Source organism: Frieseomelitta varia, unplaced genomic scaffold (genome assembly GCF_011392965.1).
Source record: "Frieseomelitta varia isolate USP_RPSP 00005682 unplaced genomic scaffold, Fvar_1.2 scaffold_64, whole genome shotgun sequence".
In the NCBI taxonomy this organism is placed as follows: domain Eukaryota; kingdom Metazoa; phylum Arthropoda; class Insecta; order Hymenoptera; family Apidae; genus Frieseomelitta; species Frieseomelitta varia.
The window spans coordinates 151,804-178,756 of NW_025110412.1; the positions used below are offsets into that span (position 1 = coordinate 151,804).

Below are 26,953 nucleotides of genomic sequence, written 5' to 3' on the forward strand. Positions count from 1 at the left end.
AATAAAACACGAAATTCTAATAATTAACAAAAAAACTCTGATTTTTGTAAAAATGGCATTATGAGAACTCGTAATTTCTAACCAACATTCATGATTGAACAACATATACAGGTAAATAATAATGCATGAAGTGATAAATAATAATATATGAAAAACGACTGTTCTAAATTTTCTTACAGTTGTTTTCAGTAATACAAAAACAAGTATAAGAGCCATTGATTATAGCTTTTACCTGACAATTTTTCGATGATACTTCCTCTTGCTCTGCTTCCCGCCAAAAACTAACGTTTTTACATTACATGGTTACATTTCAATACTACAGATCGATTGCGAGAAATATCGATTATGCGAGAATCGCAATATGTAATTGCACATTTCGCCGTTTCATTGGCGCTGTAATCAGTACGAGGTTAAAGTTATTGCGCGCGCATTTCATACAAAAGTCGCGCGTCTTGGAACAAGAAATGAGAAACTCCTTTCTTTAATACTTTTTCCGTTTAATAAGTAAGATAATTGTCTGAAAGTTTAGCTTTCAAAACTCGTCCTAAGTGAAATAATTGTGTCTCAATTGTAAGTTTTGGTTTTAAGATCTATCAATTCAATTTAATTTATTCCATTAAATTATATTCATTATGTTTAACAAAATTGTTCCGTTATAGGTACTGTTCTAAACCACCGTTTCAATTAATCACTTCATAATGTTGACTTCGCCGTTTTTGGCAATTGAATTAGATGTGATATTTATATTTACTGCAGCAGATTGCAGGAAGCAAAAGAAACATCCTGATCTTTTCCCAGGTTAGTACTTGAGAATGTGTTTCTTTTTACAATCTTTATTTGCTCAATAAGAATTTAAACAATGCTTTGTTGCGTGATTCATTTTGTTGCGTCGTATATTTAGTTTTACATGAAGTGCAAAATATAATGTATGGCACAGTATTTATCATGCTATCGAAAGAAGAATTTCATGCAAAATGTGTCTATTGTTTATACATTTAAACTTTTCAAGATTCTATTGATATTATGGACTTTCTCTAGTTTTGAAATTATATTTTATCTTCCTTTTCTTCTTAGACAATGCATCCATAAAATATGATTCAAATTTCTATTAAGATAGTAGAATCATGTATTAGATTTGGAACGATGCACAATTTTACCAGAAACTCTAATTAGTTTCAATTCTTCCAAACCTGATTATAAATTCTTTAGATTGTTTGAGTTTGTTAAATTAAGACTGGAGAGTAAGATATTTTTTGTGCAGAACTATTGTTCTTGTTTGTTTATTGAATCCATCTAATTTTCTATCACATACACTTTTAACAAATTCTTCTAAGATGTAAGTACTTTAATTGTACTTCAATTTTATTTCAGAATTTCTGGAAAGATCATTGCATAATAAATAATTATCTTTAACTAAACGTTTATTGAAATTTACTAATAATAATATACAAAGCTACAGAATTGTCAGAACTTTACAATTCTCTTTTTAATACATAATAGGTTAGCTTCATGAACTACATAGTACATACATTCAGCACGCATTCAAAGCTCAAATAAAAAATAAATTTAGGGTTTTAAATGAACAGATGTAATTACCAAAGATCATAAATTAAACATGTTGATTAGTTTTTTTACAAATGAAATTTTGATTGATTCATAAACATTCAAACACTATCATCACGTAGCGGTGAGATGATGGAACTAATCATTATGACTGTCCTTATTACACAGTAGTGTGTATTTTGTCTACGGTTGAATGAGATGCTGCCATCTATTACATCCCAAAGAATTTCTCGCGGTTCTTTTTGAATGTAACAGATGGCAATACCTTGTTTGGTCGTAAATAAGGAGCACATTACAAACATCACATATCAAAATTTATAAATTTTTACGCACATATTAATTGAAGCATTCGCTCCAAAAATATTTAATTATTCGCAAAGTACATTCCAAATACGAATGAAAATTATTCCTAAGCATAGAAGCGTGGTAGACTAAAATTCAAATACAGTTTTTAATATCAATCTTTATTTAATAGATCAGTGATATATACAGATATATTACACAGAATCACTGCAATAAAATCCAAAGAAGTTTGAATAGGTAAATGAAATTTAATTTGCAATAAGTCTTAAAATGTTCTTATTTATAAACTGTTCACATAAACAGTAATTTATTTTAATTCCATATTTCTGTATAACAGTACAAGTTTACTGATAAATTTTACAATTTATGTAAATTATATAATATATAATTACATAATATTTAATATGATAATTGATATCATTAATTTATTTTAATTCTATGTTTCTATAATTGTGGAATAATTTCTAATTTTAATTACTATTCTAATTTTAAGTTTCCATAATACTAGTATCTATCTGTAATTCTAATTACAAGTTACAATAGTACAATTATGATGATAAATCTTGCAGCTTTGCTATCTGATATTTATTTGCTAATGCGTAATATATGCTAAATAGTTCCTACGAGTATGTCTCTTTCATGTGTTGAATAAAAAGCTGGTGATTAATATTACTTAATGATCCTTAGCTCCTTTTTTCTAATTTTCTCACCTTGTACATGAATTAACTACATCTTACAACCTTCATTACTAAATTAAGCATACTTACGTTCGCGATACTGAAATTAATGTTTAGTACTTATTACTTATGGTTAATTTTCACGCAAATGAACACGACATTTGGAAAACAAATACATAGCCTCTCAGCTGGTTTTTGTGACAGAATAATTTCGTGTCGATGGAACGTGTCGATGGAACTTGAACGTTCGCGGCTGGCCACGCAAATAAACAGTGTCGAATTTATAGAACTGGAAACCACGTTCGCACGGTGGGTTATTCCACTTCGTAAAACTCGAGTTCTTCGATCGACTGTGGAGAATGATCGACATTTTCTCTATCGGCGATTCGTTCTGATCGTTTGTGAATCTCAAGTGTAAAACGAATACCTGTGTATACATTAATTTTTATCAAGTAAGAATTCTAATCTCGGCAGATTGTTGGTTACGTAAGATTGTGCGTTACAAAACTATGAATAACGGATACGCAGTATGCCATTGGTAAGAATTGCCACTTTATCTTTCGTCAAAACAAATGTAAATAGTCGAATTATGAATTTTTACTAATACTCGTGCGTTTTAATCGTAATGCGTGAAAATGATGAGTTTGTTATTTCTTATTCAAGGATGCGGCGATGTGAGGATTGTTCTAATTTTATCTGTTCTTTTTTCCAATGTCTGATATTTTTAGAACACACTTTTTACACGTGGAAAACTCGAGTCTTTTAAATAGCTAATTGACGCTGTATTATAATGTATTATTAGACTGCGGATGTTTATAGATTTAGAAGGAATTTTCAATTGCAAAAATAGAATGCAAACATATGTAAAATATATTAAATTATATTAAATATACAAAGTATTAAAGCATTAAATAATATGCAAACATGTATAAAATACATTAAAATTAATTGCACTCCATTTTTATAAATTAGGTTTTTAATTTTAATAAACAACAATAGACATATACCTTTACACCCAAGTTCTAAAAGGCAAGTGAAACTTTATGAAAGGATTATACGAACAAGTACATTTTTTGTTATATATTCTATTTCATTAAAGAAAATGTGATTCTTTCATTTGATGTAAAAAGAAGTTTGCTTCAAATATAGCTTGCAGCAGATGATCATAAATTTACAGCACGCTTCTTGTTGATCCATTAGAAAAATGAAATAATGTTTCATAAAATACTATTATATTAATTTACATTGCAAATTACACCTGCTATTTATTACTTACGATAAATGTGAAGGATAACTGAAAATAAAAGATGTTGTAGGATTTTTAAACGGAAGCGTGTATGATTAATTTACACTGTTACACGATCCAGCGAGAGAAAAATGAAAGATTGTAGGAATCAAGGTCCCTTCGAAACCTACAACCTATTAAGAAGATACAACGATTTTACGTTTGACTGAACGCGGTTTCGTTTAAAATTGCACGGCGAACGGGCACGGCTCATATTTCTCCGTGGAACCGGTTCTTATTTTCAACCTATTTTCCAATCAATTTTCCCTTGGCGGCCGATCTTTCCCAGGGGTGTTGTAATACTCGCCTCCTCGGTCCTCCTTTCACGTGGATTATAATAGAAAACCAGTTGTCGAGTAATCAGTGGTCACGGCAAGCGTAACTGCGCCCGACGCAGCATTTCGAAGACCTCTCCCTCATCTCCTCATCGTCGTAAATTTAATAACGTAAAGTACATATCGATTGCCCTCCCGACTATCCTCCACTTCGATAGGAATATGAAAATATTGACCGAACATTCGCTAACAAGCAATAAAACATGAGAACGTCCGGTACGGCACGTTACACCGCTGTCTTCTTTAATGTTACGCCTTGTGTTTGCGTGCGCGTGTTCGATGTGTGTTTGCATAATGTGCAAAGTAAAGAATGAAACGCCGGGCGGAATTTTATTGGTTGTTTGCGAAGCATCAGCCTCGCGTGGATAATAGTTTTGATAGGTGAAATGACCATACGGTGTGATGTAAGTAATCGTTTAAGCTCCTCCAGATTCTCTATTTCCGTGATATTACGCGTATCGTACCAACCGGCGGGATATTAAGAAGTTTTTGCAACACTTTGGAGAAACTTTGCAACAGAGACAACGTCTCTGTAAAACTTCTGTTACATTATACACACTCGAGTTGGGCCGATATCCCAGACGTCATATCTTAAAAAATTGCATTGGAAGCTTATTATCGGTATTCCCACCAGCTTCTCTAATTTAATTCCTCCGTAAACAAGCTCCTTTCGCAATTTACTTGACACAAGGAGCTCACTATCATTTGCAATAAATATCACGCCACGACGAGAACACGGTGAATGAAAACGTCGTCTTGTATCTTAGATAAAATTAATTTTAGTGTAACTTAAAAGTGTAAGATTTTGTGAAAAGTTGTGTAAAATTTTAATGTTGCATCGCATAAATTTCTTTTACATTTGTACAGAACGTTTCACCTGATATTTAACATTCTGATTTACGTCATATTATTACCGGTGAATATTTGAAAAATATTTCAAGTACGAATTTTTGAACAGAATCACATATTTTTTTGATACGTTAATCGATGTAGCTGAACATTCTTTAGAAGAAAAAGAGGCATAAATCGATTTACGACGAAAACCCATTAGTCCAGCAGATATTTTGCGAAACATGCTGTCTTTGTCTCTCATATGATATGTTATACAAAATGAAAGCTAAAAATATGTATATTCTGAACACGGCGACTGAAAGTATAAAACATGTAAAAGTGTAAAAAAACAGGGACAGGTTTATAATATAATAATAAAGCGTGCAAGTTTTTATTTCTCTATTTTTAGAAAAGCTATTCAAAGATCTGAAACTACAAAATTTCCATGAAAAGCTGTGAATCGTGTGTTTTTATGAAAAAAAATCACAAATGGTCATTTCGACCATTTTAGTGATTCCAGTATGGTTATTAAAAAGTATGTGATCCTATTTTTAAAAGAAATAACAGGAAGTTCATCGTCACGTGACTTACGCCTTCATCTATAAAAAGAGCTGATGATATTAAAATACACTTCCCTCGAAGGCATTCAACTTTTATTAAAAACATTTTTATTACGAATAATAGAAGTGACGTTGATCAAGATGTCAATATCAGATAAGTCTCCCTATGGCATACATCTGTACAAGTTATTTACTTAACAGTATACTTTTAGATAATAAATGTGTTTGAATATTAATGATATAAAAGAGAAGCATGTTGATGTGCTTGTTTCAGTGTTTTGTTAAAAATTACCCTGAAACATTGGGCTTGTACAAATTTTTGAATCAAATGAAAAATAACGATTTAAAGTAATGAATTGTTTTAACTATTTTACTATTGTTATTTTAGAAATAACATAGAAAAAGTAATTTCATTCAGTGTGAGATTTTTAAATAATTTCTCATCAAAGTTACTCATTTAAAATGATAAATAATCTGAAATCTATATCTTTGTGATAGATGAGTGCAAGTATTTGAGAAATTATTCGAATGAAAATTCATTCGAATATAAAATGATAAATAAGATGAAATGTTATTTGATGAACAAATAATGAAACAAGTTCTAGAGAACAATCGTTTTCACGTTCAAATAAACTTACAATTAATTATTTCAGACAGCGTCTAATAACAAAATAACATACCTATTGTTTAATTCATTATTTCCTAAGTATATTATTTGAATAATGCTCGAGCCTGCAAAATATTGTAACCGCGTATATATTACTTAAAGAAAAAGAAAAAAATACGTATAAGGACTGGTCAGCTACTCCAGTTTATCATTACGATAAATTTCTCTTTGATAGTTGTTGCCATTTCGATGCCTGATACGAAGGCCATCCGGTAGCCGGAGTTATCAATCGAGGTTTCTCTTCTACAATGCGATCCAAAGGAATCCAGAAAAATGAGGAAGCTAGATGATGGCAGGTGGAACGACCGGGTGATCCTGAACGTCGGCGGTGTACGACACGAAACGTACAAGTCGACGTTGAAGAAAATACCAGCCACCAGGTTGTCGCGTTTAACAGAGGCCCTGGTCAATTACGATCCTATTTTGAACGAATACTTTTACGATCGTCATCCGGGCGTCTTTGCTCAGGTGTTGAATTACTATCGTACCGGAAAGCTTCATTACCCGACGGACGTTTGTGGTCCGCTTTTCGAAGAGGAACTCGACTTCTGGGGCTTGGACTCTAATCAGGTTTGTAATTACCTTTTATTTCACTCGCGAAACGAGACCTTGCTTTGTGGGAATTCTATGTGATTACGCTCGTACAGTTGAGCCGGAGAAAGGGGAAAAAAAGCGAGGAAATGAAGGAAACAGGAATCGATACAGGATGACTCAGGATAGTCTTCCTCAACGCTCAAGTTTGAAGATAATATTGTAACGAGCGTAATTGATATACGTACATACGGTGCCTTGTAAACGTCTTTTATTATGTGTATTATATCGAACGTCTTAAAGTTTCATTGCTGTTCGTAAAATGAAATTCACTGTTGTTATCAAATCCTGTTATTGGGAAAATTTGAAATCAATCTGAAAATATACTTGTATGGAAATTGGAAGATGTTTGTAAGTATATTTAGTAAAAAATTGAAGATAGTCATATTGAAAATTGAAGCTTATTAATATAACGAAAGATTATATTACAATATAATTGTAATATAATATTATTATACTTACAATTAGATCACGTTATATTATATTTTTGTGATGTCTGGAAATTAATATATTTCTATTAAATATTTTATAATTTATATATGTACATGTGTTTTTATTATTTATTTTAAACTGATCATATAATTATAACAGTCAAATCTCACTAATGTCAATTAAATGTTAAAATGTTTTATATAATACATGTAATATATTCGTAAAAATTTCCTTAAGTGTTCGAATATTTCTGTATGTCGAGTTTCAATGAAACAACAGATGAAATATCTCGTCTCTAGATGAGAACAAGTTACTTGCTTAAAACAGCTGCATACTATTCACGCTTTGTACCAGTTATTAACTACGTTATTACGTATATACTAGTTATTAACTTTATACCAGTTATTAAATACGTATATACTAGTTATTAACTTTATACTAATTATTAAATACGTATTAACGTATATATTTACAATAAATATTTTGTATCATGCACTTCCAAATTTGTTTCAAATAATTTTAATAATTTTAATAATTTTAATATTTTAATAATTTTAATATTTTAATAATTTTAATATTTTAATAATTTTAATATTTTAATAATTTTAATATTTTAATAACTTTAATATTTTAATAATTTTAATAATCACAATTACAAGCGATGTTTCATTACGTCATATGTTAATTAAAGTACAAGATATTTTATTTATATGATATATACCAAAAATCTCCTGTCCCTTATCATTCCTATTCAACGTGATAGAAAATGGAACGATATTTGGACGATAAAATTTACCCACGGATCGCATTAATCGATCGTTCATTCGCTTCGAAACGCCACTGCGTTATTTCATAAAGGCGTTAACGATTCCGCATAACTAACGTTGATTGCTTGTCTATAGTTCCTGACCAGCAGCACGGGTACAAATGCGCTTTGCTGCGGAAAATGTCTTGTTCAAAATGCAGAAACCATGGAACCATTATCGAGGTAACGTGGCGGGTCACAGCCTCTATCGCACAAACATCCACTGTTTGATTTTACACTCGGATCGACAACGTGCATTAAGTTGTCGCCAATTGCCGAACAAACCACAAATCTCTTTTTGAAGTATCGACCGTACATCCGATGCAAATGCAGCCGATAAGTAATTTCATTATATTTCTCAGAGGAAGACAAAATTATTGAATTCTCTGTGCACTTCCTTTCAACCGTGTTGCGACGAAAGTGACAGAAATTGAAAAGATATGATGAGAATGTACACGCATTCTTCAATCAACTATGAAAATCTTATTTAGCGAAGAGCATGACTGAATCAATAACGATGAAAAAAATTGTCGATAATTTGAACTGTTTTAACTTCGTGAACGAAAAATGTGCGACAATCGACTTCGTCTCTATTTTAAAGCGTAACGCCTCTGCTTTCATAATCTTTGTTTTCTCCAAAGACGATTTTACACCATGTAATGGCCATTATTTTATTATGAGATTATCTGTACAACACTCTAGTACGGACTAGACATTCAAAGGGTTAATGAACCCCAAAAAGGGCTAATGAAAATTCGATCTACAAAGCCAATAGGGATTTCATTCAGTTCAGAATTCATCTTACTCGAGAATTGATTCGTATCATTCTCAAAAACACGTGAATGTGCATAATAATCTGCAGTATAATGGTAGTAACTTTGTACAATAAGAGTTATACAATAGCGAAATTATATTATATTATTTTCAAAAAAAAGTTTTCATCAGGAATTTGGATATTTCATCTACATCGAATTAATAATTTATCATTCGTAGAGAATACTAACAGAAAATATAATCGTGCATTAAGCGCGAAACACAAAAAATAATAGAAACTGGGTTTTTCTTAATTATTAACATAATCAATATCAATTAACCTTTCTGTCTTCATCTGATCCCTTTTCCTCCTAACGGGACCCAAGAGAATTCATCTGTGTTAATTAAGACTACCTCATATTATAATTAATAATCGTTCGATAATTGAAAAAATTGTTACAACCAAGAAATTATTTGACATGCATCTTTGCACGATAAGTTTATGATAATTAGTTTTTTAGTTTAGTTTGCACGATAAGTTTATGATAATTAGTTTTTTAGTTTAGTTAAATCTAACAATAAATTTATTATATCTTAGGCTTAGAGTCAATAAAATACACCTCAACTTTTAAAAGCATGCTTGTAGTATAAAAGAAATTTAATGAAAAGAAAAGAATAGAATAGTTATAATTTCGAAATATTACCGATCAATTGTTAAATAGATTTTTTGATTTGGAGGATCAATAAAAATCATTTAATTGTTAGGATAGAAGGTTTTTATTCAAATTTTGTTCGATACTATATTATGACTTTGTTTTATACATATATATATATAATGTACTTTTTTCTATATATTCTAACATCTCTTGATAGTTTTAATATCATTTCTGTTAATATTAAATTATTGCATATTACACAATTATCCATAATTTAATGACTAAAAGTACTGTCATTATAGCACAATCATTTATCAGTAATCGTCGAATAAGCAAAAAGGAATTATCATTCTGGTTTAATATATGATGGAGTAATTATTGGATTTGCTATTTTAAAATTACTTGGATCTCTTAATAAATAAGTATTTTGCAAATTAATATGTATAAACATGAATAAAATAAAACTAATTGTAATTACATCTTTAACTATAAAATATGGATGAAAAATAATTTTATAAATATTATTTTTTGAACGAATTGGATTAGTCGATCCAGAAATATGCAAAATTATTAAATGTAAAAATACTATAATTATAGTATTATTATTATTATTAATATATTATTATATTATTATTAATAATACTATAATTATAGCATTATTAATGAAAAAATACTATAATTATTAATACTACTAATACTATACTATAATACTAATTACTGATACTATAATACTATACTGCTAATACTATAATTAGTAGTATATTAATAAGTATATTAATATAATTATTAATACTACTAATACTATAATTAGTAGTATATCAAAATACTAATTACTAATACTATATTATAATACTAATTACTAATACTATATTATAATACTAATTACTAATACTATATTATAATATTAATTACTAATACTATAATACTATAATTAGTAGTAACTATACTACTAATACTATAATTGGTAGTATATTAATAAGTATATTAATGTAATTATCAATACTACTAATACTATAATTAGCAGTATATCAAATTACTGATTATTAATACTATACTATAATACTAATTACTAATACTATAATACTATACTACTAATACTTATACTACAATTAGTAGTAACTATACTACTAATATTATAATTAGTAGTCTATTAATAAGTATATTAATATAATTATTAATGCTACTAATACTATAATTAGTAGTATATTGATAAGTGTATTAATATAATTATTAATGCTACTAATACTATAATTAGTAGTATATTGATAAGTGTATTAATATAATTATTAATACTACTAATACTATAATTAGTAGTATATTAATACTACTAATACTATAATTAGTAGTATATTAACACTACTAATACTATAATTAGTAGTATATTAAATTATAATACTAAAATTATAGTATTATTAATGGTAAAAATCGACTCAAAGTTGAAATTATTACTGCAGCACCGAGTCCTCTCCACCCACGTGATCATCAATTAGCCAAGTTCTAATCATCAATCCGCACGTATAATTCCCAGTGTGTGTACGTGTGTTTCAGGTGGAGCCGTGTTGTTGGAGCACGTACAGCGTGCACAGAGAGACCCAGGCAACGCTGGCGATTCTCGACAAGCTGGACGTCGAGGGCGAGAAGCTGAGCGACGAGGAGATCGCCCGACTTTTCGGTTGCGAGGAGGAGTACAACAGGGGGACATTGACGAAATGGCAGAGACTACGGCCGAGGATTTGGACGCTCTTCGACGAGCCGTACTCGTCCACCACGGCCAAGTGCATAGCCGGTGTCTCGATACTTTTCATCTGTCTCTCGGTTCTCTGTTTCTGCCTGAAGGGTCACACCGTGACGACGAAACCGTCGAGGAACAATAATCAACGGAACAGCGAACCGCTTCACATCGGGTCCAGCCGGAACACGGATCCCGCCGACTCTCATCCGGTGTTGTTTTACCTTGAGCACACGTGCAACGCCTGGTTCACTTTGGAGATTACTCTTCGCTGCCTGGTACGTACGAAATTGTTCTATTCTTGCGTGACACTTGGATATTTATGGCAACGACAGGTTACTGCTTGAAACGGAGCATGCACATCCCTTTTTCTACGTATTGACCACGAGACAAAGTATCGCTCTCTTCGACGCCTTAATACCGGAATCATTGGAATTTTCGTCGAGAGTCTTGCCGATGATTTCTCGGTCACGTACGATTGTTTCTTTTTTATTTCATGCAAGTTTCTTTTAATGAATATTTATCGAATATTTATCAAATGTTAGTTAATGAAACTGATCAAACAATAAAACTCCACAGTTAATGAAATAGTTTTATTGGAAAGTTGCATTAAAATATTAGGAAAATTCTGTCAGTAGAAACAAACAAGATTGCTCGGAGAGATCAGTTTCAAAATTCAATTATTGTTATTAAATTCATTCTCGTGAAGATTCAGTGTACATATTGGTTAATATTAACAATTAACTTAATACAAATAATTCAGAACAAATGTCACGTTTGTCAAGACAAACCTTTGAAAATATATCTGCTATAAAAAGGACATATTTTATTAACACATAATATATCAATATATTTAGTAAAATAATAATAAAAATTTTGTTAATAAAGTTTATACTTCTTCACTCAAAGTGCTGAGAAAACAATTACAATACAGTGGGTTAAAACTGAAAGAAAAGAATGGTAAACATTTTATGTATTCTAATTAAAATAGATAATTTCTAAAATATTGACAATGATCTATTCCATAAATAAAACAAAAATACGATCTTCCATGCGCATGTAGACTCTCTCAGACTGATACTGATTGTATGTATTTTTAATGTGCAAGTTGATTTCAATTACAACGTAATTTACAATAAGGCAGAAATGTTGAATAAAAGCTGATTACGTGCACTTTATTATAATAATAAGTAAATGTCAAGCGTTTTGCAGACATTAATTAGCTCGATTATATTACGCAGTTTGCTACAGCAGTATATGCATTAAATAATATGAAATCGTCATTAATGCAAATATCATATCTTGCACGTGGAGCTCTGCGTTCCATTATAAGTAATTAATTATCTATGCTGCGTACATATTTGCACGGTATGAGACGCGATTGTATAGGAACACGTTTGAACACAGGGCAAAATGAAACAGACCCTTGACAATTTGCAGTCACCTAAGCCGTGTGAATTTTTCGAGGCAAATTTTTATTCCTCTCGAATAATTTCTTTCAAATATATGACTTGAAATCCGATTGGATAATATAGTAAAGGTTTCATTAAGTGATGCGAAATATTAGAGAAAACAAAAAGAGAAAATGGACGTGAGTGGAAACATAGGAATACCACGTAAGAACGTAAAAACAGCCAAACGAAACGTGGCAATTTCAATGATAATTATACTGTACAACCTTTTGTTATCGTTACATTTTCTACAAGCTAAGAAGAAGTGAATGACGAAGCAACCCTACGACGGAATTACATCCATTTCAATCAGACGTGAGTCACAGAAGGCAAAAGTGGTAGACGCCAGTAGAACACAGCATTAGAACAAAGCAGGTTTTTGCCACGTGTGGCATGTGATAAACAAATTCATTTCGGACAAACAGTTAGTTCGGGGTTAGATTGCTAACAGAGATAAATTAGCGTGGCAGACAGCCTCGGCTATTTCTTGATAAAATTGGTTTGAATGTGGGTTACCGCAAGTGACGAGCTACCACCGGCGAAAGAAAACATTTACGGGGGAAGGAATTTTGCTCGAAGTTACGCAAATGATATTACGATTGAAGAACCATTTGCAGAAAATGTTGCAATTGGATGTCTGGAGAAATTTCCTAAGGATGATTTATGACAAACTTCAATCACTGTCAGGTTAATATTTTATGCGTCAGATTTACGATTATACTTGAAAAAAAAAAAAAAAAAGAGAAATAATAATAGTGCCACGAGCGTAACTTTCTGATTTCGTTCGTATGTATTTATAAATATATACATACATTAATAATACATCATAATATTTTAATGTATTTTTACATGTTTGTTATGGTAATTTGCAGTAAATTATATAGTATAGTTATGACGTATAGTATATAATGAATTATATTTATAATATATCACAATTACAGTATAACGTAATCGGTATATTTCTAAATACATATTGACAATTTTTAAATAAATCATTTGGATCTAATCTTGTTTTTCCACTAATATATCGTGTTATGTAACTGTAATTGGTAGTACAATTAAATAGGGGATTGATTTTACACATAAAAATAAGTCAGAAAGAAAGAAGAGGACTTCGTTTTTAAGAAAGTCGAGTTTTCTTTGACTTTGTTGTCAGTAGATTCAGTCACGAGCTCTTCATACATCCGTCAAATTTGAAATATTTAAAATAGTAAAAAGAACATTTCATGAACGTTGATTATTCTACTTTGTTAAAATTGGACCAAGTTTAGAATATTGACAATATCTCTTACATTCAATTAAAAGTACGATCCTACAAAAATCTATCGATTATTGCATGTACAGCAAAGCAAATGAAATTGATTCTGATTACAATTGCAATAATGGGAAGAACATATATTGCTGACTTCAATGTATGCATTTTGCATTGTAATTTCATTTACATTTTCTTAGCGATCATTAATAAGAAACCACAAGGAACGTTGTTTTCTTTCAGTCAACAAATAAATTAATACATATGAAATGTTTAAAACATTCGTTTCTCCCTTAAATATTTAAAAATTTGCCCAGATGTGTGTAAACTTTTATAACTGACTGACGCTACATTTACTCGTCTACAAAATGTGTCAGATTTACATTTATGAAAGTGAATCAACAGAAATAAGTTACATTTATGAAAGTAAATCCAGACCGAAAATAATTTATTGCTTCCCGACCGAGTAACAAATCATTCGTTAATCCTCCCCGCTGAAGATTAAATATAAATGTAAAAAACACTGCCTGATTTATTGAACATCTGATACACGATTTATTGCTATATTCTGTAACGCATTGAGATCCACCTGAAATTCAATTGAAAATTACAGACACGTGCGCGTGTCTTCAATGTTATAAAATAATATCTAGCCCCCCCCCCCCGACGGAATTAAAAATACATTTATTTCCACTAAGCTCTAAAGTGAAATACCACGTTTGCTTTTAAACTTCACATCGCAGTTTCATCTGGGCCATGATTAGTCACGGAGTAATAGCTTTCAGCCTCGACGAGCCCGGGCTTTTAAAAATCAAAACGAATAATAGAACGCAATGCGGTGACGTTGCACGCGACTCGCGATCATTTCGTGTAATTTGTGTCTCGCGTGATGTTTGGCCACCGGAATACGATTTCGTCTATCGATTTCTTTTTTTTTTTTTTTAATACGTTCACTCCCACGCGAAATTTCGTTCGCTTCGCGTACACGAAACGAGATATTTAATTTTTATGAAATATCGTGTAATATTGCGCAACGGGAATGAAAACGCATTTTTTATTTCGTAGTATATATTGGTTAATTATTTAAAAGAGCACAGTTGAATGGGCTTCGTGAAGATCATTTCTAATTGCTATTAATACTGAAATATACAAAAAATATATATATAAAAATATATCAATGCTGATTTGAACAATTGGTTAATTATTTAAAAGAGCACAGTTGAATGGGCATCATTTCTAATTGCTATTAATAGTGAAATATACAAAAAATATATAAAAATATATAGAAATATATAGAAATATATAAAAATATATAGAAATATATAAAAATATATTAATGCTGATTTGAACAATTTTTCAAAGTTGCAAATATTTTTTTATTTGCCTGTAGTAACAAATATTCAGTTGCTTTCCGTGTTATAGTAATGAGGTTGTTTTATCGACTCAGAATATTAAGCGTACAACGAAAGACACGTGAAATTAACTCAGAATATAAAAATCTGACACACTGTAGCCCGTTTTCAATTTTATTCAGAGTCTATGGCAACTTTTAAAACCGATATTATTTCCTGAATTTTTGAATAAAATTAAGGAACAACAAAAAGAATTCTGATTATTATCGTTTACAATCTTGATTATAGTCAAAATATTGTACGAAATATAGTAAAGCCACTTTAGAAATTAAAGAATTAGATACTATACATTACTCGATGCGTTATTTTCTGTTTTTCTCAATAGTACCAGTAACAAGAAATTTATTTTATCATTGGCAGTAGTAAGAAATTTTTACACAAAACTTATAATCGCTGGTTCAGTTCTGTTCTCATTTAAAAATTCAAAGTCAGTAATATTCATCTTATATTGATCTAAAATTATATTGATTCATTCATTTGTAGGAGTAGGGAAATCAAATATATTACAGATATGTCATTATATAGAAATATTATTTATAGAAATGGAACAATATACGTGAAAAATACCAACGAAAGATTTCACTTGTACTTGTAAAATCCTGATTGTATTCGCTTCACAGTGATCAATCGCGCAATCATTGAATTTTCATTAACAATCTTCAATTAATAGGGAGATATAATCGTTGGGACAGAGAAATTTTCGAGCAGGGGGAAACTCATCTTTCCTTATTAAATTCGTATTAATAGGAGAACGTTCGGATGAGAATATATTCGAGTAGAGGAACATTCATCTTTCGTTATTACATTCACGTTGAGTCGAACCTCTTTGCTATCCATTAAAATTTGAATTTTGTAAAAACGTCAGAATATTAACAAAGAAAAAAAATTGTCAGGTTCTTGTAGATGAAATGACCACGATCTTAATAAGAATTTTGTTGGTTGTAACATTCATGCAAATAATATTAATCAAATTTTTCGAATCGGTGGGTTAGACATTTCAATCATTCCAAAATATTATAGTTACTGTATATGATATACGTACAATATATATTTTATTATATTATGTTAATATATTATTATTATATTTATATATAATATTACATTGTAGATAAATTACATACATATCCAGCGTACATCATTATATTTTGTTATCATATTATATTATCATATCCTGTATACATAGTATGTATATATGTTATATCCTGTATAGTATGTATATATGTTATTTAATTCCATCTTATTTTGTCTTTATTTAGTTCCATGTTTTGAGAATCACTAAAATAGATACTTTGTAATATAATACATTACTATATTCGGTAACAATATATATTATCATATTACTATATTATTATATATAATTACTAGGTATAATAATGTATTATATTACAAAGTGTCTATCATAATTTATTTTGATAAGTTTCAAAACATAGAACTGAACAAAGCTCAATCTCCACGCCAATTATCTTGATTTCTTGAAAATACCATTTTGATAGCATACCATACAGTTTTCGCCGATTTTAACAATTTATGGAAAACATCTTCCTATCATGAAACAGAAGAAGAAACTTGGTGTTCAAGATCTCTTATTTCTGCACAATTCTTCCTACAATATATAATATATCATATAATATAGCACAATATGTAATATAATCATATTATGTATCCAAAAATCAATAAGAAATATCTTGCAAGTATATTTGCCTACAATTTTATAACAAAAGCAAAACATGTATACAAACGAACGTCGTACAACATTTCTTTTATATTTTTATGTTCCTACAGTTTTGCCATTAGCACTTAGCATTTGGCAATTTATCGATTACTGTCAATAATATTCATTACAGCCATTTCATTACCGATATTACGCCGCGACCTAAGACACAGAAATAGAGGCGACAACATCAGAATAATCGCAGGGCACCAACTCTAGACTTTCCTCCTAGTCTAATCCATTAATCGATTTGATTACAGGTGAGCCCAAGCTTGAAGAGATTCGCCGTGTCACCGGTGAACGCGATAGACTTAGCCGCGACATTGAGCTTTTACACGGAGTTCCTCACCGAGTCCAGCCTGTATCTGGAGATCCTGTCGATAGCTCGAGTTCTGCGGCTCTTCAAGCTGACGAGACACTCCCCGGGCCTTAGAATCCTGATCCATACGTTCAAAGCGTCCGCCAAGGAGCTGGCGTTGCTGGTTTTCTTTCTCGTCCTGGGCATCGTCGTCTTCGCCAGTCTAATCTTCTACGCGGAACGTCTCCAGGTAAGTTCGTCCTCACGAGAACGAGAATCGACAAGTGCTTAGGCACTCCCCTCTTTCACGACGGTATCGTGCGTTGGGCGACGGAACGTTTCAATTTAGGAAGTAGTTAAAATACGAACTAGCCCACGAGCGAAGTTTTGCTTCGGGGATCATCGAAAGTTTCGCCGGCGAGAGCTCGCTTCATTTTGAATTCCTTGGGCACTTTTGTGAAGGAGTTAATCCTTCACAGGCGACCTGGGTCATTTACGCTCCTTTCGTGAAGGAGTTGACCCCTCATAAACTGGGACGTTTACGCCCTCGGCGAAAAATCCCATCCGTGTATTTTTCGAAGGAAATTTTTATTTTCCCCCTGAAGAAGAATCTTCTGAAAGATTTGACTTAGGAGGGCGAACTTGAAAGAGGCTTGAAGAAAACTTTCGAATGCGACTTTCAGCTTTATGTTTCCGTTCATTTCTCCTTTTTTTTTTTTTCACTCGAAATGTAACGAAATCGCAGAGTTTGTGAGGAAATCTCATTTCGGTTACTAGCTGCCATTTGCGATGGACTGGAGTACTTGAGACAAGAAATTTAAATAGTAATTTGAAAAGTGTATAATTTAAAATTGAAATTATAAAAAGGAATATAATTTAAAAAGTCACATACAGATTCGAAAGAATTTTAGTTATCATCGTAGAGGAACAACAGTAATTTGGAAAAGTCTGTTTTTATTAAGAGAAGTCAATTTTCAATGAAAGTAATTAAACAATTGAGATATCAAGATAATCGTTTTAAATATTCTGTAATATTTTAAAATTCACAAACAATAATGATATTGAATTGATTATGAATTTTAAATGTTGCATTATATACCTGTGGTGTTGTGTATGATATTTAAAAAAATTTTTTATGATATATATACATTAATTTCAATTTTTTAAAATCATAATACATACACTTTGAAAATATTTCTGATACGTGTATTGTATATTCATATTATTGTCATGATTCATATTCATAATATATAATTGAACATTGCTCGTGCTGATATTTTGATAAATGATAAAAGGAAAAATGGTGCAAGCGAATTTCTAAACATGTACAGGACAGTATCGTAATGTTTGAAATGCAGACAAAGGTCTTTCGTGCCACGATGTTACACGTGCAAAAAATTTATGGAAAATTTTAAAAATTCCAGTTCGCGGCACGTTTGTAACTGTGTATGTTCGTCCATTGTCACGAGATGAAGTAATTTTCAAATTAATTCCCTGTGCACTCTGTTCTGCCGTTGACAAACTGCAATAGAGAGAAAAATCGATGTTTCGTTGGCTTTTTCACACAAGAGTTGTTTCTCATTTATCTTGCTCAATAACAATAACGTAAATGATTTAATTATCTGTGTACTTTGTTGTCATGTTTAACACAGTTGTTTCCTTTGCCTTTGCAATACTTTGTTTACGGAAACGGCGAAAACATTAAAAATATCGTAAAACACTCGATGTTAAAACGAAATATCTAAGAACTGTATACAAAAAAGGGACAACGCTCCTTCATTTTCTAGAAAGTCGAAATTGTAAGGTAACATATTTTTGATAAGATAGAGTTCAAAACGTGAACAACAGGCATATTTTTCATATGCTAAACGCAGACTATCTAAAAATATCTGCTTGAAAAGTTACTTCTACACGTCGAGTATTTAACAATTTTTAAACAATTTTTAAAGCAATTACTAAAGCAAAATTATTTCCGATCGTAGAATCTCTAAAAGTAATTACTTTAAAAATGATTTTTTGAACGTAGAATATCCAAAAGTTATTACTTTAAAAATCATTTCCAAACGCAAATTATCGAGAAATAATTAGTCGAAAAAATTCAAGCGTAGAATATCTCTTGTTAGCCAAATTCAATACTTCCAGTAATGATAAATTTCCAAACTCGATTTTTCTATAAAACGAAGCTAACAAAGCGATTGCACAATATACCCTGTGTGCTCGAACAACGTCCAATTATATATTTATTTCCATTTATTTCGTAATACGCATACTCAAAAAAAAAAAGAAAAAAAAAGAAAAAAAAAGAAGGAACAGGAAGATTAATTTATAAGACACGATATTTTACTACAAATATTCTCTACACTCTCGAAACGATCCGTTTTTACTCTCGACATTTGAATTTCATCGGCCCGGAGCCATAAATCTTAAAATGGCCGTTCATATATTCCGTTTGGTTTGTAGGAGAACCCGCATAACGACTTCGACAGCATACCGCATGGTCTCTGGTGGGCTTTGGTGACTATGACGACAGTTGGTTACGGCGATATGACACCAAAAACCTTCCCCGGAATGTTCATCGGGGGACTGTGCGCCATTGCGGGCGTTTTAGCTATCGCCCTTCCGGTTCCCGTTATCGTCAGCAACTTCTCCATGTTTTATTCTCACACGCAGGTTCGTACCTCAGCCTCGAAAACGTACGTTCCTTCTTTCTCCTCTGGAGATACGTATATATATATGCAGCATCTGCAAATATCTTTTCAAATCGTGAGGATGAAAAATATTCGAATGGCCAACATCCTGCAGGCATTGTCTTTTTTTAAAACGATGTATGTACACTATTGCTGAAAAGGAGACATTAGACGTCTTATTTTGAACGTTCGAAGGGATTCATCAGAGCAGATAATATATTGTAAAACTTTACAAACTGACAATGTAACTAATTTCTTGTTCTGTGAAGTAAATACTATTTAAGTTCATACTAATATTATCATATAATATATATTATAGTACTAATGTTATCATCTTGATATAAGTGAGTATCACTTAATTATTACTATTCACTTAATTATTAATTTAAGTCACTATCATTATCCATAATGAGAAATATCGAGATGCATGGCGCATATTTCGATGTCATTGATTTTTCTGCTGGCTGTAAAGATTTTGATTTTTTTAAATGGAATTGTATTTTTTTTTTTTTTAATCTTTGCCAAAACCGTGCACGTCGAAAAATTATTAATTTAGAAGATATTTTTCCCTTGTCCTTCATATGACAAATATGACTACAAATATGAAGGACGCAATAATAATGTGAACTCGAAACATCTGTTCCAAAACAGAGATCTACATTTCTAAATTTTGTGAGACATAAAGAAACTGTACATGTCAAACATTTCTCATGACTGAAGTTACTGCGAGGCTGTTTAGAATATTAAGAATATAATCAAATTATAACAGTTCCTATCGATAAATATTAATAGAATGATAAGAAGAATATTAATACCAATCGATTCTCAATGAGTCGAGCAGAAATTCAAGTTAATTTATAATTTAAGTTCCTGTTAAACCCACGTCCCTGAAAATTCCGAGAAATCGAAGAGTTTCCAATATGATACCAAATTATTACCAAAAGCTGAAACCTACGAATTAAAATAACCTCCTATCGTTTGATAAAAATCCGCCCATCAGTCACACGGAAATTCGCCTGCCTCGCGGCCGGACTTTTTTACGCGAGCCGGTAATATTTAATAAACCGCCGTGTCGGACGCCGTTTTTCCCAACGAGAAAGTTGACGCTAGGGAACGCGCGAAGATTTTCCTTTCGTTCTTTTTCTTTTTCTTCTTTTTTTTTTTTTTTTTTTCACTCGGATTAACTTGCCGCGTATCGGCGGTAGCAGCGAACGATGAATAACGCGTTCGCGAAGAACACGGAAGCCCAAGTCCATTCAGCCGGGCACAGCATGTAAACTTTTGCACTCTTCGCCCAGCCAATTTGAAAACTTTCCCACCGGGCAGAGAAGTTTCGCGGTGTGAATTTTTCATGCGGCCGCCGAACCGGATTACAAAACGTTATTCGAAATACACCGCGTCCAATTAATCGACAATGGTGGTCGGCGGCGAGCTACCTGCTTTATCGTCTCTCTTCTGTCGGGTAACATTTCGAATAAAATACAAAAATGCAACTCGCAGAGATTATTTTTCTCACGCCAGCGTTGGTGTTTGTTTGAAATTTATTTAAATTACGTACGTGTCTCTCGTGATGAACTTGAAGTGATTATTTCCTCTCGTCAATCATTTATTATTTTCGCGAAATCATTTTTAATACTCTGTCTGCGAGGTTATCTTCATGTCGCGTTAACCATTCCTTGGAAATGATATTTAATTAACATTTTGTTTCCTCTCCCTAGTTTCTCTAGTTATATTTCTTCTAGAAGTAGTATCGAAAATAATATTTGAAACGATCAATGCAATTTTCGAAGTGTGACGTATTTATTTTATTATAATTCCTATCTATGTGTTTGAAATAAATAATTGCAATATATTTGCACATGTTGTTGTTAAATGAAAAAAAAGTTTCAAATAGTATCTCATTTCAATAAGAATATTGCAATTACTGTTTCAAATATTTTTTATCTCGAATGTATAATTAATTTGAAACAATTATTCATTGTCACATTAATTGACATATTTATTTGATCTTATAAACATATATACGTATATTTACGTATATACCTAATTATATACAGTGTACAGTTTCGTACCTTAGTGTTCAAACATTGCCATAGACAGAAATAAAATTAAAATCATTTTATAGCAAAAGATTCACAAAATCATTGAACAAACAATAACAAAAAAATATGAAGAAATCCTATCAACTCTCAAAGTGACAAAAAAATTAATTAAACGCATTGCGTATTTCGTAATTTTATGATCTCTGTTTTGCAAAAACTTATCAGTTCACAAACCACTCTGAAAGAAACATTGAAATATCAAAAATATATATATAAGACGTAAGAAATATATAAAACTAAGATACATCCAATAGACTAAAACACACTTTTTTAATAAAAACAAAACATTTCATTTCTCTCCCTGAGAGAATGAAAATCGTCGAACTAGCTTTCCTCAATTTCGTATTCGTCGGTAACTTTCTACGCAAGTTGGCCCAGTTGTTAAGACACCGCGAACAAAATTCATTTCCTTGGTCGTGAATAAAGATAGTTATTGTTTCGACTTGGATCGTTCGCCACTGTCCTAGGTCGTTAGCGAGCTTTACACACCCGGACCCTTTGCCGGATCCACGAACTTCGGTATTAAACGTTTTACCTCGGCGAGGATTACGGCGGGATTCGGCGGCTCGGTGAGTTTAAGGAAGCTCGAAAGTTTTTCGGCCGCGATGGCCAGCATTTCGAAAGTTCTCGCGGCGGGAGGGAAACGGTTGTTTCGAAATTAAACGTTTCGAGATTGCACGACTTTTTATTTCGACGCGGGTTCTCGAGGATACCCGGTCGACGAGTAATGAACGCGTGAAGGAGGAAGCATTATCGACGACACGGAAATTAAGTTTCGCCGACGTAATTCGAAATTTAATTGGGCTTTATTGCCTTTGTGATTATCTCTGATGCGAGGCACCTCGTATCGAATTGACCTGTGATCTTCGGCCAAACGGGGACATTCGAAATTTAGCAAAGACTCTGGACTTTTGCGCGCAGAATTCTAGATTTAAATTTCCACGTAATCGAAGTTACTCCGTCCAGTGAGAGCCAATGAATTTTGCCTTTCACCGTATTAATTTAAATACTGTACTTGTGCAATTATTCCCTTCAGAAATGATTTGTTTAGTTAGTACAAGCATCGTGCTTGTTGCTAGCTATTCTAAATTTAAAACAAATATATAAACAATACAATCGTAAAATTATATTGAATATTAAAGTCAAACATTTAGAAACTATTCAGGATACCATGTAGACTCAAAAGGATGAGTCTATAAATTAATGGACAACATCTCATCTCAGTAATTTCATCTGCGAATTCTTTCTAATCAATTTGTATCATCAAGTATCTTTTTTATCGCAAGGAGAATCCAAAAAAAATTCGATATTTCCTTTTCGTTGCTGTTTCTTCCATTTTATGAAAATTGTTGTTGCTTGATCTTCAGTGGATTAACCACAGACAGTTCTCTTCACAAGTTAGATCTTGAAATTTGCAACATTCGGCAATGTTCCTCATTGCGAAATACAGGCTTTAACATCGCCACGGGTATTCCAAAGTGTTTATCATCGATAAGACAAATATCTTATGAAAGTTCTTGAACCAAGTTTGCTTCCTGCATCGTCACCATGCACTTAACAAACCTTCTTTGACGTTCAGCGTCTTCGTAAATAATGAAGCAGGATTGCACGAAAATGCAACTTCTTGTTGGTCGTAACCAGAAGCAAAGTAAATTCAAAAATGATCTATGCGTTGAACTTCGTACCAATAAAAGGAAAAAAAAGCTCATAAACGCTGTCAATACTTATATTTAATATTCGAAGTTACAGACCTTCAGTTTAAATTTACTTCAGAAATTCAATACTCGTTACTTCTTGGCGAATCCTATCAATGAGGATGAGTTGCCAGAAGAAAAAGTAGTTTTTTTAGTATTTCTGCGAATAATACATTTTTTAACTGTAAAGAAATTAATCGTTACAGGCTCGAAGCAAGTTGCCGAAACAAAGACGAAGAGTGCTACCAGCAGAAGTGCCGAGGCGACCGAGATGTTTGAGTTACCAGGATGCCACCGACATTCAATCGCAATTTGCCTCCAGTGCTTTATCCAGATCGCTGACAATGAGATCGAGACCAGCAACCATAGGATTGGAGAATGTTTTAAATTTACAGGTAACGTACTATATATATAGATTGTTGACCTTAATGCACCAACGACTGACATTTAAGAGCGACAAAATTTGAATGAATTGAACTGAATTAATAATATTAAACTAATTGAAATTAATATTAAACAGAAAACGTGATTAATTCAAATTAATTTAACGTTAATGTTATGTCAATGAAATTTGTTCCATATTGAACAGTTTCTATATGAACTTAAAATTGGAATAAATAGTATGAAATTGAATAGATAAATGAATTTACAGAAATATTATGATCCAACGTTTTGAATGAATACATGTATAATAAATCGTATCAGTTGAATTATTAAAAATCATTATTAATGTTGTTACATATAAATGTATAAATGAAGAAGGTTTCTTCCTGATCATTAAATGACAAACGAAGAAAACTTCTTTGTACGTTTCATTGTTTATAGGCTTTAGAGCTGCAACAAACGATCTCACGATATTTTTAACACAATAAAAATGTATCTTATTAACTTAATTCGAAGCAAAGATTCACGCAGCCATTTTGAAACAGTACGAATTATATTTTCTATTCATTAAATATTAAACATAATTATAAGAATAAAGATCGTTTTTGCACAACATTCAAAGCAATTTTCCCTTCTCTTTTCCAAAAAAGAACTTTGCCAAACTAATGATTCAACCGTGTGAAAAATAAAACAATATCGTGTCAGGATTAATTCGCATCAGCAGTCACTTAATTCACAAGCAATAAATCAATTGAATAATTTCTGGCTCCCTTAATTACTGTACAAAATGAAATTACACAATCCTCAGATGCGCCGGGGCACCGTCGTCAAAGAATAATGAGATACTCCCGGTTTTGCGTCCGTTTAATTTGCATATTGAGGAACTTCAATGCTCGTAAAGGTGCAACGGTAATACGGACACGGCCAGGACGATACAGAAGACGTACAATTAATAAATAAAGCGCCGAGAAGATTTTAACGCATTAGACACTCCCGCGAGGGGAAATGAGATTTCCTTCTACAATTTATGAGAAACCAGCTGGATGCTGGAAGCAACACCTCGCTGGAAGCTTTATGAGGATGTTTCGCGGAGAATGCAAAATGTAAAGTGCAAGGGTAGCGTGTAAAGATCGTAATTGATGCACATATAAGCACCATATCTCGTATTGATACATAAGCTAGAACATTGGATTTCAATTTTTAATCAAACTGTATCGTTGACATTATGCATAATTACGTCTTACAGTTCCAAATTATAAAATTAGAGTTTAAATATTAATTCTAAAATTTAAATTCCAAAGTTTTAGTCATCTCTCGTATGTGAACTATGGCAATTTGTGATGGATCGTGAGCATTTAAGGCGCTTAATTCTATTTTGCATTTTACATTCTTTGTTGTTGAAATTGATGAATAAATTGCATTGGATTTTAAATTTAAAAATTAAGCTAATCAACTATTGTCGGATTTTTACATGATGACTATAGTAATTAGAAAATGGGATTACAAAAATTTATGCTATTTAATTCTATCTTCTATTTTATATTCTCAGTTGATGAAGTTGAATTTCAAAATTAAGCGATTCAAATTCCTAAATTACACGACAGGACTTGTGACCTCATTTATGTTTAACAAAACAAAAACATATCATAGTTTTAAAATGTGTAAAAAAATAGCTTAAGAGTTGTTCTTAAAAAATGGCTCTCATATTAGGCAACTTTTTCAATGACACTCGTTCTATATGTTAAATACATTATAAACATTTAGACATTTTTAAACGATCGCTAAAATATTCGAGAAACGTTAAAGAAATATCAAAGAGTCTAAATCATCATCATAAATTGTTAATGACTTTTTGAATATCTATAAATGCTCAATAACGCAATACGTATCATACATTTGGAACAGTGCACACAATTATTTTCTGTAACAGGTTCAAAATTAAAAATCTGCATTCCTTTTCTATTATTCGTGTCAAAAATATAAAAAAGAAAAAGGTAAAATATGTTAGATTACATTAAATTACATAAAGTTTCAAGGACTATTTTGTACGAATATAATCTAAAATTCATTGCCTACTATCAATTAGCATACTGTTCCACGATATAAATCGCACATCACACTGAACTTGCCAAACAACTTGTTCACATCCTTTTTTTTTTTTTTCTTTATGCTGTTGTTATTTTCTCTCACGCAGCCTAATATCGTGATAAATTTACCACAAGGGTCTACCGTCACAGGAACCATAAATTCTGACAGAGTGGAGTCTCCTCGCCACGCTGGCAATAATTCTGTGAAAAATGGCAAAACAGTTGATGGAGTCACAGATGGCACTTATCAAGAGGAGGAGAGCAAGAAGGCAGGCTCGTTTACTGAAGCTTGCAAAGACACATCTCATACTTACATCATCGTACCAGAGATTTCGGAAACAATGTAAGATTGATATGTAACAATAAATTCGTTTCATCTATCTATTATTTTTACCATGGCACACTTTCCGTAAATTGATTCTTAATTACTGTTGACCATTTGTCCTCGTTTCTGTTTCATTTTATTTTCTTCTCTTTTATGTTTCGTTTTGCAGTTCATTTACTGTTGTTCGTTCCCGCTTGGAATTTCTTTATTGCCAATTGTACGAAGAGCTGAGAAATTAAAACAGCGTGAGGCACTTCTCATTAATCTTTTGCGTTTGCTTTTATCAAAAGTCTAAAAAGTTTAATATTGAATGAGGATCCTCTTTGAGTGAGCCAATTGTTTTAACGTTGACGATTTAAAAAG

General features: G+C 31.7%; 1 protein-coding gene across 4 annotated transcripts; it reads left to right on the forward strand.

Annotated features, from left to right (window-relative positions):
• The first annotated feature begins 467 nt into the window (after nt 1-467).
• LOC122534782 (potassium voltage-gated channel protein Shaw-like) lies at nt 468-26,645 on the forward strand. 4 transcript variants are annotated; one of them, XM_043665751.1, is made up of 8 exons: nt 468-570; nt 660-798; nt 6,397-6,791; nt 11,007-11,465; nt 17,274-17,561; nt 19,772-19,981; nt 24,001-24,189; nt 26,373-26,645. In XM_043665751.1, the coding sequence occupies exons 3-8, from the start codon at nt 6,495-6,497 to the stop codon at nt 26,610-26,612; spliced, it is 1,683 nt and encodes a 560-aa protein (XP_043521686.1). In that variant the 5' UTR covers nt 468-570; nt 660-798; nt 6,397-6,494; the 3' UTR covers nt 26,613-26,645. The 4 variants fall into 4 exon arrangements, with proteins under 4 accessions (XP_043521686.1, XP_043521685.1, XP_043521687.1 ...); XM_043665750.1 differs by lacking the exons at nt 468-570; nt 660-798 and adding an exon at nt 2,796-3,081; XM_043665752.1 differs by lacking the exons at nt 468-570; nt 660-798 and adding an exon at nt 2,796-3,081 and having other exon boundaries at nt 26,401-26,645.
• Nucleotides 26,646-26,953: the final 308 nt, after the last annotated feature.

Bases quoted from the DNA above. Each gene is read 5' to 3' on its own strand.
- LOC122534782 (XM_043665751.1), top strand. From the start codon at position 6,495: ATGAGGAAGCTAGATGATGGCAGGTGGAACGACCGGGTGATCCTGAAC. The intron at 6,792-11,006 runs GTTTGTAATTAC...CGTGTGTTTCAG, and splicing joins GGGGCTTGGACTCTAATCAG to GTGGAGCCGTGTTGTTGGAG. The intron at 11,466-17,273 runs GTACGTACGAAA...ATTTGATTACAG, and splicing joins AGATTACTCTTCGCTGCCTG to GTGAGCCCAAGCTTGAAGAG.